Raw genomic sequence first — 16369 nt, 5'->3', positions numbered from 1 at the left:
GCTCAATGAAAACTCATGTCAAACACTTAAAGAATTATCTACGTCATTGGAAGTTGACTTCTCAACAATAGGAAAACGTCTTAAAACTTTGGGCATGATCCAGAAGGAAGGACATTGGGTCCCATATGAATTGAAACCAAGGGATATTGAGAGACGTTTTCTCACGTGCGAACTGCTGCTTCAACGGCAGAAAAGAAAAGGTTTTTTGCATCGGATTGTTACCGGTGACGAAAAGTGGATCCATTATGACAATCCAAAGCGCAGAAAGTCATGGGTTAAGCCCGGCGAACCATCAACATCAGTGGCAAAGCCCAATATCCATGGCTCAAAGCTCCTGCTCTGTATTTGGTGGGATCAGAAGGGTGTCATATACTACGAACTGCTAAAACCGCATGAAACCGTTACTGGAGATCTCTACCGACGGCAACTGATGCGCTTGAGCCGTGCATTGAAGCAAAAACGGTCGGAATACTTCGAAAGACACGATAAAGTCATCTTGCTGCACGACAATGCTCGCCCACACGTTGCAAAACCGGTAAAAACATACCTGGAAACACTTAAATGGGAAGTGCTACCGCACCCGCCGTATTCTCCTGATATTGCACCTAGCGACTACCACTTGTTTCGATCATTAGCTCATAGCTTGTGCGAGCAGAAGTTCACATCTTACGAAGATTGTACAAAATGGTTCGATTCCTGGATTTCATCTAAAGATGAACAGTTCTTCCGACGCGGTATTCATTCACTGCCCGAAAGATGGTCAAAAGTAGTAGAAAGTGATGGGAAGTACTTTCATTAATGTATTTTTTAATGCTCATGTGAAATAAATAACATTCTTTCATTAAAAAAACGCTACGAATTAATTCCAACACCTAATAATAATGCAATGTATAATAGTTATATGTACATGATTACATATAGACTGTTTTTATCTCATTCCTATAAAATTTATTCATTTTTAGGAAAACAATAAAAAATTATTTTTTAATAATTTTTTTATTTCTTTTCTTATTATTTTCTACATACGAAAAATCATATAAGAGAAAGGAAATATATATATGAATATATATATATATTCTATATACAACTACATATATTTATCTGATCATACAACTTCTTTTACTGGGTAGTTCTTACAGCAAAAATTTAATTTATAGTTAAAATTTAGTTTAATTAGTTTAATTTTCTATGGATATTGCAATCAAGCATCGTTATATTTAATGTAGAAAGCATATTCGACAGACAATTCCGATTCATGGATATCAGCTAATATTGTAGGATTAATTTTAATATAGTCTATTAATTGTGTGGTGCGTTTCATGTCATCTATATGTATTTTGATGAATTTTTTTGTATAATTCTTCAAATACACTGCATTGTACATAATTGCAATATCTAAATATGATAAAACATTATCTTTTGTTACGTACGCTATTAAACGTTTTTCACATATTACTTTAAGATTATTTACACGATATGTATGAGATGCTGCAAGAAGATGAATCAAGATATTTGTTTGACTTATGGTATCATTATTTACATCAAATTTTAATTGAAAAACATTCCTACCGTTTATATAAAATACTATAATGTCGAAAATATCATATGTTACGTCACTTATTTCTATTTCCTTTTGCTTGTCCTTCTTCTTCATTACAATTTTTTAACATTTCATTAAAGACAGGGCTGGCCGCACATGCTAATGATTTATTTACACGAAAACGATGTCCTTCTACTACAAATGTAATGATTGAATTATCGGAAGCAAAATTATTTATATTTAGGTGTAAAGTTTTCTATATCTAATATATTTTCATACACATTGATATGGTACACAGATTCGAGTATTTCAAAAATAAAATGTATCGAAAGTGTGTTGTTAGGTAAATATATTGTCTTGTTTAGGAAAAGAGTTTCGAGACATACTTCATATAACGGATCAGCATTGAAATAAAATCTTTTCCAATCTTTATATAAAATTGCTCCCTCAATACCTTGGATATAAACTTTATATCTGTGAATACTTATGTGTTTTTGAGGATCAGGTATGGTACTATTAATAAAAAAACATAGTTTATCGTTTTCTCTATTAATGAACATATTAATCTTGTAAAACTCCCCTTCAATCTCACTAGATGTTAAAGTGTCCATGAAGTCGCATATATTCCAAAAATTTTCGATTGTCCATTGAAAATTAGTCTTTCTTGTAAGACACTTTGTTCGACAAAGCTGAAGATCGTACTTCGATAATAATTCATCCTTATGTTCTATGGCGCCTCTGAAGTGTGTACTACATCTGTGAACAATAGACTTAATAATTATTCTTACAATATGATTGAAATATTCTAAAAATTTTTATCAATATGCTAAAATTTATGCACATATTGTAATAACTCTTTCTAACTTTAGAATTTACGTATTATTAAAAATACAATCAAAGTTGTAAATAAAAAAACATTATTTAACAAAACATTAATTAACACTTTTGAAAAGAATATTTATGTTTAATTTGTAAATGTACTACATAAGTTATAATAAATTTTTTTATATTTTTTGCAATACAGAAAATATATTGTATATAAATTATGATAATATTAAGAATGCATATTTTAAATATACATGATACATTATGTATGTAATATATATATATATATATATATATATATATATATATATGAAGTTTAATAAAATAAGTTCTATAATATTTATAATTTCCTTTAATTTTCGAATGTTTAAAATTTTTTTTTAATAAATTCTTAAAATAATAGAAAAGTTAATGAATAATGTGAAACCTGATTTAATCTTTGCTTACTTGAAATCAATTACAAATGCATATATTTGGACGACTTAAAATAATTGTAGCCGTTAATGTATTATATAAAAGAAGTTATTATTTTTGAAAAAATGCAAAGTACAGTTATTACATATACAAAAAGTATGCAATATATACTTTTATGGTCAATATTATGTATTGAAATTGACAAAATACAGAGATACATGTGTATTCATCATGATATATAATATAATTATTATTTATTTTTTGGAACAATAATGAAATATTATATTTACACTTACAATATAAAAATCGCTATAAAGAAGTAACTATATAATTTAATAAAATTTTATTTTATTAATTATATTAATTATAATTCTATATTAATTATAATTTTATATATATTAATTATAATTTTATTAATTATATTAATTATAACTAATTAAAATATAGTGCAGATTAGAATTTATTTTTCAAAGAATAAGTGATTTGGCATGCTAATGTTTAGAACATAATTACATATTACACATTGCCAAGTAAATACATTTTTAATCTTATTTTTTAATTGAGTAAAAGAAAAAAATTCAAATGAAATATTTCATAACTAGACTTCCATATAGAATTTTCGCAAATGCTTAAAGCATTTATTTGAAGTAAATATGCAAATTTTACTTACTATATCTTACCTGTATGATTAGATTCCTGTACCTCAGTCTTTTTTTTTGTTTTTTCGTCCCATACTAAAAACCAAAAATTATGTCCTCATCAGTCAAATGGATGTTACAAACTACAATTGAATTTGAATTTTTTTTTTGAAAGCACCAATTTTTTAAAGATTTGTTTTGATTTATAATAACCTATATATTCAATTTATGATAACTAAATAGTTAATAACTTTTCTAACGAAGAGGAGATATACAAGAAATTTGTATCACATTAGTTTACGATGAAATTTATGCAATATAATACAACACGATATCGATATCAATGTCTTTATGTTTTCAGAACGAATGTTAAATTTAAACTACTTTAAATTGGCAGACTCACCAAATCACCATCATACTTAAAAGTCTTTGTATACATTTCTTATATTGTGTATTATTACCATTTGACTTTCTTAGTTTAGATTCTATATATTGTATATGAATAGCTGCGTTTAGCAAAAAAAACTAATCAGTTAGCGCGAAGTGATTCTTTAATATGATTGGTTCCTACACTTAGATCCAACGAAGAACTAAAGACAAGAACCAATTATATTACAAATCACTAAGCGCTAACTGATTAATTTTCTCTGCTGAACGCAGTCAATATGTCCTTATAATCGATATGGTCATAAAATAAAATATCGCTTGGAAAATAATTGCAATCACATTGAATAAATTAAATCAATGGAGTATATTTAGACTGTATTTCACAATTAATGATCAGTTCAAACAATTTTTAGTTTATGTTGTTAGTTACTCGCTAGATTCTCTGTACTGATAGTAAATTTTGCAACACTGCCATAGGAAGTGTCTATTTTAATATTATAATAATTCTTTTACAATAAAATTATTTAGACATTTTTTAAAACTTGCACTCATTGTACAAAATATCCTATTGCCGATCTCTTCTTCTCATACGCTGGAAAAAGCAAGCAATTTTTCCCAACCCTTACAAAGTAAAAATATAATGATCTTTACTTTAACATTCTTACAGAATGAACAGTGTAAAATTTGAAATGACTTTTAACTTAATCCAATTTTCATTTCTTCAAATTGACCGCACATACAATGCCTACATATTTTTATACATATTAATAATTGATACAAATCAAGCATTAACTTATATGAATAATTCCGCTTATGAAATATTAATAATGTACACACAGCAGATTGTTTTTTTTTTATACTTATATCTCACAAAAGGAGCACAATATATTAGATGGCGTATATCACATGACAGAGCGGTTTACTTACACAATATTGGAATTGTCCACTGCATACAGAAAAATATCAATTTATTGCTAAAAGTGATTATTCAATTTATTTCTTTCTTTTAAGTTTTATCTTTAACAAAGAATATTTTCTTATTATAATAATCTAAAATATACTTATTATACAATTTTAGAAGAACTCATTATTATGTATTTAAAAGAAGAATTTATTTTCTTTTGAAAAATATTATAAAATTGATCGAAGAAACGAACTTTTCATAAGAAAATCGAATTTGTTTTAATTGAATAAACTTGATTGAAATATTAAACTTACTAAAATTCAGAATATATTTTGAATAAATTTAATGCTTCTGATAAACTTCTGATAGATTTGCGGATATATGAACTTTTGAAATACTTGAAATAAGTAATTATTACTTGTGTATTTTTCTGTGTGTGCCAATCACAGTGATTTTTGCATCTCTAGAGAGTTTTTTATTTATTTTTTTTTTTAACGTTGTAATTGGCTGGTGTTTAATTGAACATGCACAACTGATATATGAGGTCATGATGAAAAGTTTTATATACCAGAAAAAAATTTGAGAGCGGTCATAACCGCGAATTAGCTCTTGCCAAATTCTACAGACAACTTCCACAATCCCGCGATGCTATCATATGGATTAGACATGAGACAAAGATGAATAATTATACATCTTTGTAGAATCTATCTAATAGTATAGAAGAGAATCACAAAATCACATGGACACTATCCATTGGCGATTTGATAATAGTCAAATCATCGTGTTCTTAACATCAACGCTCGATATATTCATCTCTGCACTCTCTGCACATCAATTAGAAATGAAATTGAAATAATTCAAATTATTAACATTTTTACATATACAATGGTTATAATATTAAGTAATACAGATACTTGTATAATAGAGAAATAATTTTATTCACTAAAATGTTACTAAAATAAAACAATATTAGAAATTGTTTTTGATACATAAAATATTATTACAATATTACAAATTAAGATTAAAACATTAATATTAAGGAAGTTTCTTCCAAATATCGTATATAAATATTGCTTATATAAATATGTATTTTAAGCAGTATTTTTAATATTTTTTGTTTGGTTGCTTTATACACATATGTATAATAAAAATTCCATTTGTGTTAATGTAATGTAAGGCTGTGACATATCCATACAGTATTTGCCAAGTTAAATCTATACGCGTAATGTAATTAAAACAATTGTCATATTAGAATTATTAAACTAATGCGGAATATCTAAGAGAAGTAAGAGTAAGAAATAATATCTGTATATAACTATATATAAAAATATGTAATTATATGTCTCTCTCTCTCAAATGTCCATATTTTTTTTCTTACATAATCTTTGTCCATATATATGAAAACAATATTAAAAAGAATTATGAAAGATAATGAGTAAAGTAACTTTTCTATTGTATTTGTCTATAAAAAGTAAAATTGCTATTGCGTGATATATAATATTCTATATGTAAGTCTATATAAAATTTTATGTATTATTATTTGTATGTTCATAATTACGTATAGGCAATTTTTTATAGACAATTTTATTTCTACAATCTTCCTAATTTTTAGAAAAACAATAAAAAGTCTTCTTTCAATGATTTTTTGATTCTTTTTTTTTATTATTTTCTGTATATACGGACAAAGAACATATAAGAGAGGGGAAACATATACCTATACGGATATATTTTATATGTAATACGGATGTCTGGGCCTCGAGTGACTTGTCGTTCAGTGCAATTGACTCGCGATCTGTAGATCCGGGTCCAATCTCATCTACATAATTTTTCACATTAAGGAAATATAGTTCTGCGGTCATCTCAGTGGTATCTGTAAAACCAAAGAAAGGTTCTATATAATGTTTAGATATAATGTTTATGAACACACTGCTGAGGGACCAGCTTTAAACACAGACTGAAAAAGATAGGAAAATTTTCCAATCCGTATTTAAGGGAGGATTCTTCAATTTGTACATAAACATTACATTTGTAAAACCCTTTTTTTGTAATTCGATTTGATATCATGAATAAAAAAGTATAGTTTGTTTTTTTCTAATTAAATATACTGGGTTAAATATTTTCTTTTTATTTTATGTAATAGAGAAAGTATTATATAAATTATGGTAATATGAAAAATGCATTATTAAATAATATTGTACATTATATAGATCAAATTTATTATAAAATAAATTTTAAATGCATAATTTTCTTTATTTTTAAATGTCATGTTATAATTATTATTGTTTAAATAAATTAGTAAAATCATATAAAAGTTAATTAAATATGTATAAACTTTGCTTACTTCGTATCAATTACAAATGTATATATTTGGACGAAAATAGTTAAAATAATCTTTTTAACAATCTTTGCCCTTTATGCATAAAAAAATATTATTGTTTTTGAAGAAACAAGGTTGTACAGTGATTTATATATATACAAAAAAGATACACAATGTATATTTTTATGATCAACATTATATGTTGAAACTGACGAAATACGTATAAACATTTATATTTATAACGACATATAATAACATAATTATCACTTATTTTTTTGAAACGTAATGAAATATCACATTTACATTTATAATAAGAAGCGCTTTTAAAAAATGACAATATGACTTAATGTGTTATGAGCAAAGTTAATTAATTAAAATACATAAGTGAAAATTTATTTTTGCGATTTAAATAATATGTGATTTGATATCATAATATTTGAAAACATAATTATATATTACACACGCACACGCGCGCGCATACCCTGTTACAGAATGCAGTTGAATTTTGTTTGAACATTTATTTAACTAGCGTTAAAGAATATAATTCATCTTCATGGAAGGAAAAAGCGAGAAAACGACTCAGATTTGAATTCAACTCAATTTGAATTCTATGTAGAAGGCATCAATTTTGTTAGGATTTGTCAAATGTTCGTAAAATGTTTCTTTTACAATAAAATTATTGACATTTTTTATAAATATATAGTGGTTGTAATATAAAATAATATAGTCATCTGTATAGGGAAACTTTTTTTACAATTTTATTCTCTTTAAAACGTTTCTAAAATAAAGCACTATTAGAAATTATTTTTTGATACATAAAATTTTGATACATAAAATAATATTACTACAGTACGAATATTATTGATTAAGATTAAGACATTAAATTATAGATTAAGAAAATTTCTTCCACACAAAAATATTGCATTTTTAAAGGCATGAATATGTGTATTAAGTAATACTTAATATTTTTTGTTTGATTGTTTCATACATATATGTATAATAAAGATTTCATTTGTGCTAATATAAAAATGTGATAGATACACATATTTGCCAAGTCAAATTTACATGAGTAATATTAGGTGTAATTTTAGTAATCTGTATCTCGTCTACGCGTGATACAGATTACTAAAGCCATCTATTGGAAAAATAATGGATTTCTTTTTACTACACCTAATATAACTAATTAAAATAACTGTTATATTAGGATCATTAAATTATTATGGAATTGGTAAGAAATAATTATATATAATTATATATGAAAATAAGTGATTATTTTTAAGTAAAATATACTTATATATAATATATATGTTTTTTTTTTCTTTATAATCTCTGCTCTTATATATGGAAAGAATATTAAGGACAATTATGAAAGATAATCAGTAAAATAAGTTTTTCATTGTGCATATTTATAAAAATAAAATTGTTATTACATCATGTATAATATTCTACGTATAAATACATATAAAAATTTATACACTTATCCTGACGGAAAAATTTTTACGAAAAATTAGATTGAGACAACATTTTTCACATTCTTAATTTTTCATAGATATTCGTAATGAGACGTGAAGTAGCATCGTTTGTTTGAAAAACTAAGAAATCCTCAATCTTCCCTCAAATAACGCCACTCTACATCCTCCTACTATATACATCTACGAAAAAGAATTTCTAAGATCTTGTCCCAATCTATGTAGTTTTTTCTGTACTTTTTTGTAAAAATTTTTTTCCGCCTCATTATAGACATATCCATAGTTACGTTTAAGCAATTTTTTATAGACAATTTTATTCACACAAACTTTTATTTTTTACTTATTCTTAATTTTTAGAAAAACAACAAAAAATTATTTTTCTAATGATTTTTTGATCCTTTTTAAAAGTTATTTTTTATACTCATATATGTATAAACAGAGAATATATAAGAAAGGAGAAACACATATATCTCTGCGGATATATTTTATATATAATTATATGTACACATTTATATTTGATTACAGAAACTTTCTTTACCGGAGAGTTAATCTTATATCAAAAATTTAATTTATAATTAAGATTTAATTCAATTTTCTATGGATATTGCAATCAGTCACCATTATATTTAATGTAGAATGCACTTTCTTCGGATAATTCTTGTTCATGAATATTATAAAGTATCTTAGGACTAATTTGAATTTTTTCTAAAATTTTGTAGTGAATCGAAAGTCATCTAAGTGCAGTTTGATGAATCTTTTTACATAATTCGCTAAATATAATGCATTGTTATTAATTGCAATATCTAAATATGTTATAGCATTCTCTTTTGTTATGAATTCTATTAAATGTTTTTCACATTTTACTTTAAGACTTATTTCAAATCTTTGAGCTCCTGCAAGAAGGGCAAGCAAAAATTTGTTTATGTTATCATTAGGTGCACCAAAATCGAATTTCATAATATCTTTTTTTTTTATATAATGTATAATATTATAATTTGAAAAACATCGAATGCTATATCATTAATTTCTATTTCGTTATCTACTTCTCCTTCAGCATTACGTTTCATTAAAGACAGGGCTGATCGCACATGCTAATGATTTATTTACTTGAAGACGCTCTCCTTCTATTAAAAATGTAACAATTGAATTGGATTCATCGAAAACAAAATCATTCGCTTCTAATTCATCTATTACATTTTCATACATATTAACATGTACTACAGGGTGGGCCATCTATTGGTACGTTTTTAAAAATGCGATCAAATGAGCATACATTGATATTTTTTATTAATTTTTTTTTTGTTGTGAAGCTAAAAGTATCCGCGTCAAGAATGAAAAACGATTTCGTTCATGTGGCTCCCTCTACTGGCCTTACAGTATGCCATTCGGTCACCCCAATTATTAATGACATTTTGGACTACCTCGGCGCCAATTTCACTCAAAACAGTCGTAATATAATGTCATCCACTAACATCCCTTTCTCACGAACTTTCCTCACCAATTTGCGTATAGCTCCTTCGGTGGGTGCTCTATCACGACCCATATTTCTTTTCAAAATTCGTACAGTTTCGGCGACACAGCACTGACTTTGAAAATAAGTTTTTAAAATTTCAAAACGCTCTTCAAGAGAAAACATGTTGTTTCGTGCCGCGGACGGTATGACTAATAAACTGTCAAAATTTCGGGTCTGTAGCTCGTTCGGTGTTGCCATACGACGAAATTCAAAAACGTACCAATAGATGGCCCACCCTATATATTTTCGTATGATTCAAACGAAAAATGTACCGAAAGTGTGTTATTAGGCAAGTATTTTGTCTCGTTTAGTCGAAGGGTTTGGAGACATACTTCGTATAACGGATCAATATTAAAATAAAATCTTTTCCAGTCTGTGCATAAAACTGCTCCCTCAGTATCTTGGATATAAATATTATATCTGTGAATACTTATTTGTTCTTTAAGATTGGTATTACGAATAAAAAAGTATAGTTTATTTGTTTCTCTATTAATGCACATATCAATCTTGTAAGACTCTTCTTTAACGTTACTAGATGTCAAAGTATCCATAAAGTTGCATATATTCCAAAAATTTGTAATACTCCATACAAAATTAATCATTTTTATCCAGCACTTTGTTCGACTATAATGAAGTACGTGCTTCATCAATGATCTATTCTCATTTTGTATGGGCTCTGTAATATTTATTGAGTTTGTAAACAATTGATACTCTTAATAATTATTTTTATAAATTGAAAAATTTTGAAATTTTTTTATTAACGTTAAAACCCATGCATATAGTGACTATAAAATGCACATAGTGACTATAAAATTTATTATAAAGATGCTATCAAAATTGTAAATAAAAAAATATCGTTTAATGTATTTAATATATTTATTACACATATCTATACCATGTTTAATAATTTTTATAAAAATTTATAAACAATTTATTACTGATTAACAGTATTATGAAAAAAATATTTTGTACTCAATTTTATGAATATACTGCAAAGTGGATTAAATTTTTAATTTTTCTTTTTTTTTGTAATATAAAAAGTATATGAATTATGTATATAATATATATATATACGAGGGGTATCCAGAAAATAAGTTCCGTTTGTATTATACGTTTAGTAAGGTCGATGTATGAGCGAGCTGGCAACACAGCATTGAAGAGGGGAAGCTACCGAATAGAATGAGCGGTGTTCGGCGTCAGTAGCTCGTGAAACACGGTCAGGAGAGGTTATCAAAATGGAGTCCTCCACTTCGCGTCCCGCCACCTCCATTCCGATTCCTTCTCGAGTTGTTTTGCGCGGCATCATTCAGTTTCTTTTTGCTCAAGATTTTAAATCGGTTGATATTCACAAACAGCTTGTTTCTGTATATGGAGAGAGTGTGATGAGTGAATCTATGGTGCGGAGATGGGTCCGAGAATTTAAGGCAGGGAGACATTCGCTTGAAGACGAAAGTGGGAGAGGCAGACCCTCCCTTATCACGAATGAGTTGACGACAAAAATTGAAAATGCGATTCGCAATGATCGTCGTTTAACTTTAGATGAACTCCACAACCTTTTTCCAGAGATATCCCGAAGTCTTATCCATGAGATCGTTTCAGAAAAACTCGAATTTCGCAAGGTTTGCGCCCGTTGGGTTCCCAGAGAACTGACTCCTCTACACAAGGTCACACGAGTGACTGCAGGTAAAGAATTTTTGGACCGTTACATCTTTTTACGAAACTGAAGGAGTCCTTGGCCGGAAAACGCTTCCAAAGCGACGAGGAAGTTCAGACAGCTGTAACTAACTGGACTAAAGAACTGGCGGGAAGTTTCTATGCAGAAGGGATTTCGAAGCTTGTTTCCAGATATACAAAATGTATTGAGATTGACGGGAATTATGTAGAAAAAGACTAGAAGTTGTCAAGTATTATCCATGTAAATTTTAGATTTTTTCAATAAAAACTTTATTTGTAAAAAAAAAACGGAACTTATTTTCTGGATACCCCTCGTATATAAAATATATATAAAATATAGTTATATAAATGTAGTACTAAATGGTTCGTTAGATAAAGTTTATTATATAGATTTCACATTTATAATTTTCATTGATTTTCTAATTTTATGTTATACCTAGTTGTCATTTTTAAATAAATTCGTAAGATCTTAGAAAAGTTAATAAATAATATGTAATCTTTGCTCACTTTACATAAAAATAAATTATAAATACATATACATATACTTGGACGATTAAAATTGTCTTTGCTGTTATGTATAGAAAGATATTGTTTTTAAAAAACTCAGTAATTTATATATACAAAAAATATGCAATACATATTTTTAAGATCTATATTATATGTTAAAACTGATAAAATACAGATATATATATTTATAACGATATATAACATAATTTATTTTTTATAATGAAATATCATATTTACATTTACAATAACAATCGCTTTAAGAAAAATAATAATATGACTTAATATATTTCAAATAAACTTAATTAATTAAAGTATATATTGCAGATAAGTTAGTATTTATTTTTACAAAAAATGTGTGTGTGATTTGATACGATAATATTTAGAACATAATTACATATTATGCAATGCCAAGTAAATACATTTAATCTTATTTTTTTAATTCAGTAGAAGAAAAAAATTGAAAAAGAAACGAAAAAATATTTTATAACAAGATTTCCGAATTTTCGCGCATGCCTTAAGCATTTATATGTATATATATTTGGAATAAATATGTAAATTTTATTATATTTACCTGTCTTGTATTTTTGTGCCCAATTTTTTATTTTTTTTTCCATCATTAAAAGTTTATATCCTCAAATGTTTATATCATTAAATGTAGGTTACTGCATACAGAATATGATTGTATTTGAATTCTTTTTAGAAGGCAGTTTTATAAGGCATTTCGTTTACTGTTGGATATGTAACCAATATTTAATAATTCTGAAGAAGATATATATATATATATATACAAAATTTGAATCAGATTAGTTCACGATTATGTGCAATATCTGAATGATTCGTCTTTTCAAAACGACTGGCAAATACGGATTACTTCAAATCAGCAACTTCGCCGACAGGTAGATCGTCGTACCTAAAAACCTTTGTATACATTTCTTATATTGTGTACCACTACTGTTCGACTTTCTTAGCCTAGGTTAAGTTCGTATATTCTATAATATTTATATGTGTAGTCGTAATCGAGATCGATTATAAAACGAAATGTCGCTTAAAATATAAACAAACCAATCATTCGAAAGTTTCCTCGTCGCAAATAGTATAAGACCACAGAAGAAAATCACTTTTTGGTATCACAAGAGCTGGTTTCAATAGAACTTTTTCATCTCGCGAAACATTCTCTCTTTCGCTTGATTAACACTATCCTTAATAGACACGCGATTGAAATTATTCGCTGGTGCTAGTCGGTATGTGTGTACAAAAGGCGAACAGCGCAGAGTCAACTCTCACGCGGTTACTCTCGCTGGAAAAATCGAAGATCGAAGCCTTCGGAAATTACATTGGATAGACGACGAGGTCGCCAGTGACGGGAACGCGTCTCCGATACGCTCGCGTTCACTCGTAAACCGCCACCGAACGCGTATTCCCTGGCTTTTATTTCAAAGACATTTCATTGCCGTTTTACTGTCATCCTATCTCAAATTTCCTGGAGCAAGTTGCGTGAGGTTGATACCAAGCTGATCCTCGTACATGAGCAAACGTCGTCCTCGCGGAGAGCTTTATATCCCGTGATAAAAATCCGAAATAATTTAGCTTGGTAAATCATTCCGAAACTTCGAAACGCTGATGACGCAAAAACAACGAGAATCTTAACGAAGTTATATATTAGAGTAACTATTAAATCTTTCTTAAACGTTTCCTGCAATTACCTAGAAGATAAGAATTAAACGTTTGCATTTAAATCAGGTTTCCTAACTTTGTGCAGAGCATACGAAAACAGGTCCAACGTCTTTTTCTGCTTTTATCGATATTTAAGTTTGTAATAGTTAAAAATATAATTTTATTATACGGTCCAAGTTTAAATAACAATAAGATATTTATATAATTTATAGCCTCTTATCGGTTGTGTAATGCAAGGAGCGTGCTCTTAAATTAAAAGTAATTAGTACGGCGTACATATTTAAAAAAAATATCTCGCATGCAGAATTAATTTGCAGAAAACTTATTTTTCGTGATACGTCAACCACGCGGTGGTAAAATATCGCAGTGCACAAATTCATTTATTAGATCCTGAATACAGCTTCGCAAAAGGAAAAATACGCGAGACATTCATTTCTCGGAGATAGTCGATGGACCCTTCTCGAATACATCGCGAGTACATGAGTCGAAGTATTGAGCGTTATCTAAATTTATTTATTAAGCGCTATTATAATTCTTACAATTGCTTATCGCTCGACCTCCCGTTGCCGTGGTGGAAAGCATAACTCAGACTATCTCGCTTCTCCGCGCGCGCCACGGCAATGTTTTCCCTCCGCCAGACCTTTAACGTTAAATGGAATTCTGTCGGTATGCCATAAGGCGGACTACCGGGATGAGCTTTATCGTACCGTACGAGTTATAATACGAGCTTGGCGTGATAGATGAATCATCGCAATCGTTGCCTCGTTTCCAGAATATATATACCTACGAACGCCGACGAGCGCGCGATTCGCGAAGTGAGAAATTCGACTTGGACGTCGACGCGGCTATCGATCAAGCATTCCAAAACCACACGGGAGTGCAAACTTCACTTGTAGCATATGACTTTAATAATATCATGCAATTATATATGAATTTACGTGTGCGAATGAAATATATTTATCCATTTATTTGCTTCTATATCACCTATATATACGAGTATTTCGCAAATGTCAATGTTTGACACTGAAGAAAAGATTCACGAATTTGCAATTAAAATTTGTTATTAATTAATTTATCCATATCAATTAGATTGCTAGAATGTACTACAAGCAAATAATAAAAAAATGAAGCAAATATTAAAAATTAATATCGATATGGAAATTTTTTAATTGACAGAGCGATAGATACATATATTTAAGCGTAGTTTTTTTATACGATTTCGAGAATTATATAATTCAATAATTGTAACTGCAATTCCGAAATTTGTATTAAGATTTCTAAGCTTCTAATTAAAGATTTTGATTTTTTGCGTGCAGTACACTCTAGCAATCTTCCGCAAATTAATATAGATAAATTTAAATTGCTGATATATATATATATATAATAAATTTTAATTGCAAATTCTTGAGTCTTTTTTTTAATGATATTATGGGTGTTTGTGGAATGCTTGCTATACAAGTAAAAAGATGAATAAATATATGTTTCATTTGGATACATAAAATATAACTGCACGATATAATCAAAATTATATAAATTATTTAATATACACTCTGCGAGTAAAGTTTTGCACTTCGAGTTACGCTGTTAAGATATTGTACGGTGTTTTTAAATAGCTCAATTATTAGTCGACATTATCGAAAACTATTCATCGCGATGATATGGATTTTGCGACGGTACAAGTTGTGACAACAGTGCCCGTGCGTAAATCATCGCTCTAACATCACGGATCGTTACGTTCACAGTTTATAGCGCTGAAAACGCTCGTTGTTCTTCGAGGCCATTAGACAAGGAGATTTCATCCGCTCATCCGAGCGGCGGGTACTGCAGCAGTGAAACAATTTCCAGCATAGTTTCCAAGTGCCTAACATTACTAGCTGAAAATTTTCGTCACGCTCACAAGGGGATGCACGCACACGCACACGAACACAAATACGCACACGCCCACACGCCCGGAGATTGATCGTGTGTGCGTTGTTAAAGTCGTTAGCAACGCGAGTTAACCGAGTCACAGCGTTACAACCGGCGGCACTGCCGTCTTTATTGAATTACAACTTAGACACATCCGGATGCAAGGTACATGGATGCCGGGTTTATGCCGCGCGGATTAGCATGCAAATTCGCCGCATTGAATTTCATAGTTTCGATAGCTGTAACAACCGAATAGATTCGTCGTGACGCGACGCGACGCGGACAGGCACCGACGACGACGGTCTACCAATCCCCTCTAGTTGCCGTCTCCTGATGAGCGAATTGTTTCGCCGGATCGTGCTATAACTGAGCGCAGAATAATTCGATCCAATGGCTGCACTATCAGCGAGATTAATACTTGGTTCCTAATGAAAACGGGAATCAAGTGAAGATGGACGTAATGGCGAACGCTCGCTATATCCCAATCGCGTTTCAAAACAAATCGATGTTAAATGTAAATTGAAGAAGAATTGGATTTCCCATATACGTTAATCATTTATTCACGCAAAATATTGCCGAGTAATGAACAAGCGAAATAA

At 28.9% G+C, this 16369-nt stretch overlaps 1 protein-coding gene across 12 annotated transcripts; it reads right to left on the bottom strand.

Annotated features, from left to right (window-relative positions):
• Positions 1 to 1792: 1792 nt before the first annotated feature.
• LOC147906510 (uncharacterized) lies at positions 1793 to 16368 on the bottom strand. 12 transcript variants are annotated; one of them, XM_087416460.1, is made up of 8 exons: positions 15410 to 16368; positions 14570 to 14645; positions 14402 to 14502; positions 12760 to 13891; positions 10438 to 10683; positions 6423 to 6578; positions 3460 to 3513; positions 1793 to 2296 (listed from the first exon to the last, which is right to left on the bottom strand). In XM_087416460.1, the coding sequence occupies exons 4-8, from the start codon at positions 12803 to 12805 to the stop codon at positions 2268 to 2270; spliced, it is 531 nt and encodes a 176-aa protein (XP_087272586.1). In that variant the 5' UTR covers positions 12806 to 13891; positions 14402 to 14502; positions 14570 to 14645; positions 15410 to 16368; the 3' UTR covers positions 1793 to 2267. The 12 variants fall into 12 exon arrangements, with proteins under 12 accessions (XP_087272586.1, XP_087272587.1, XP_087272584.1 ...); XM_087416461.1 differs by having other exon boundaries at positions 12760 to 13106; positions 14570 to 16368; XM_087416458.1 differs by having other exon boundaries at positions 12760 to 13106; positions 13251 to 16368.
• Between the last annotated feature and the right edge of the window lies 1 nt (position 16369).

This window comes from Acromyrmex echinatior, unplaced genomic scaffold, assembly GCF_024713525.1.
Source record: "Acromyrmex echinatior isolate Ae372 unplaced genomic scaffold, ASM2471352v2 Scaffold23, whole genome shotgun sequence".
NCBI lineage: Eukaryota > Metazoa > Arthropoda > Insecta > Hymenoptera > Formicidae > Acromyrmex > Acromyrmex echinatior.
This window is presented reverse-complemented; position numbering and strand designations above follow the sequence as displayed.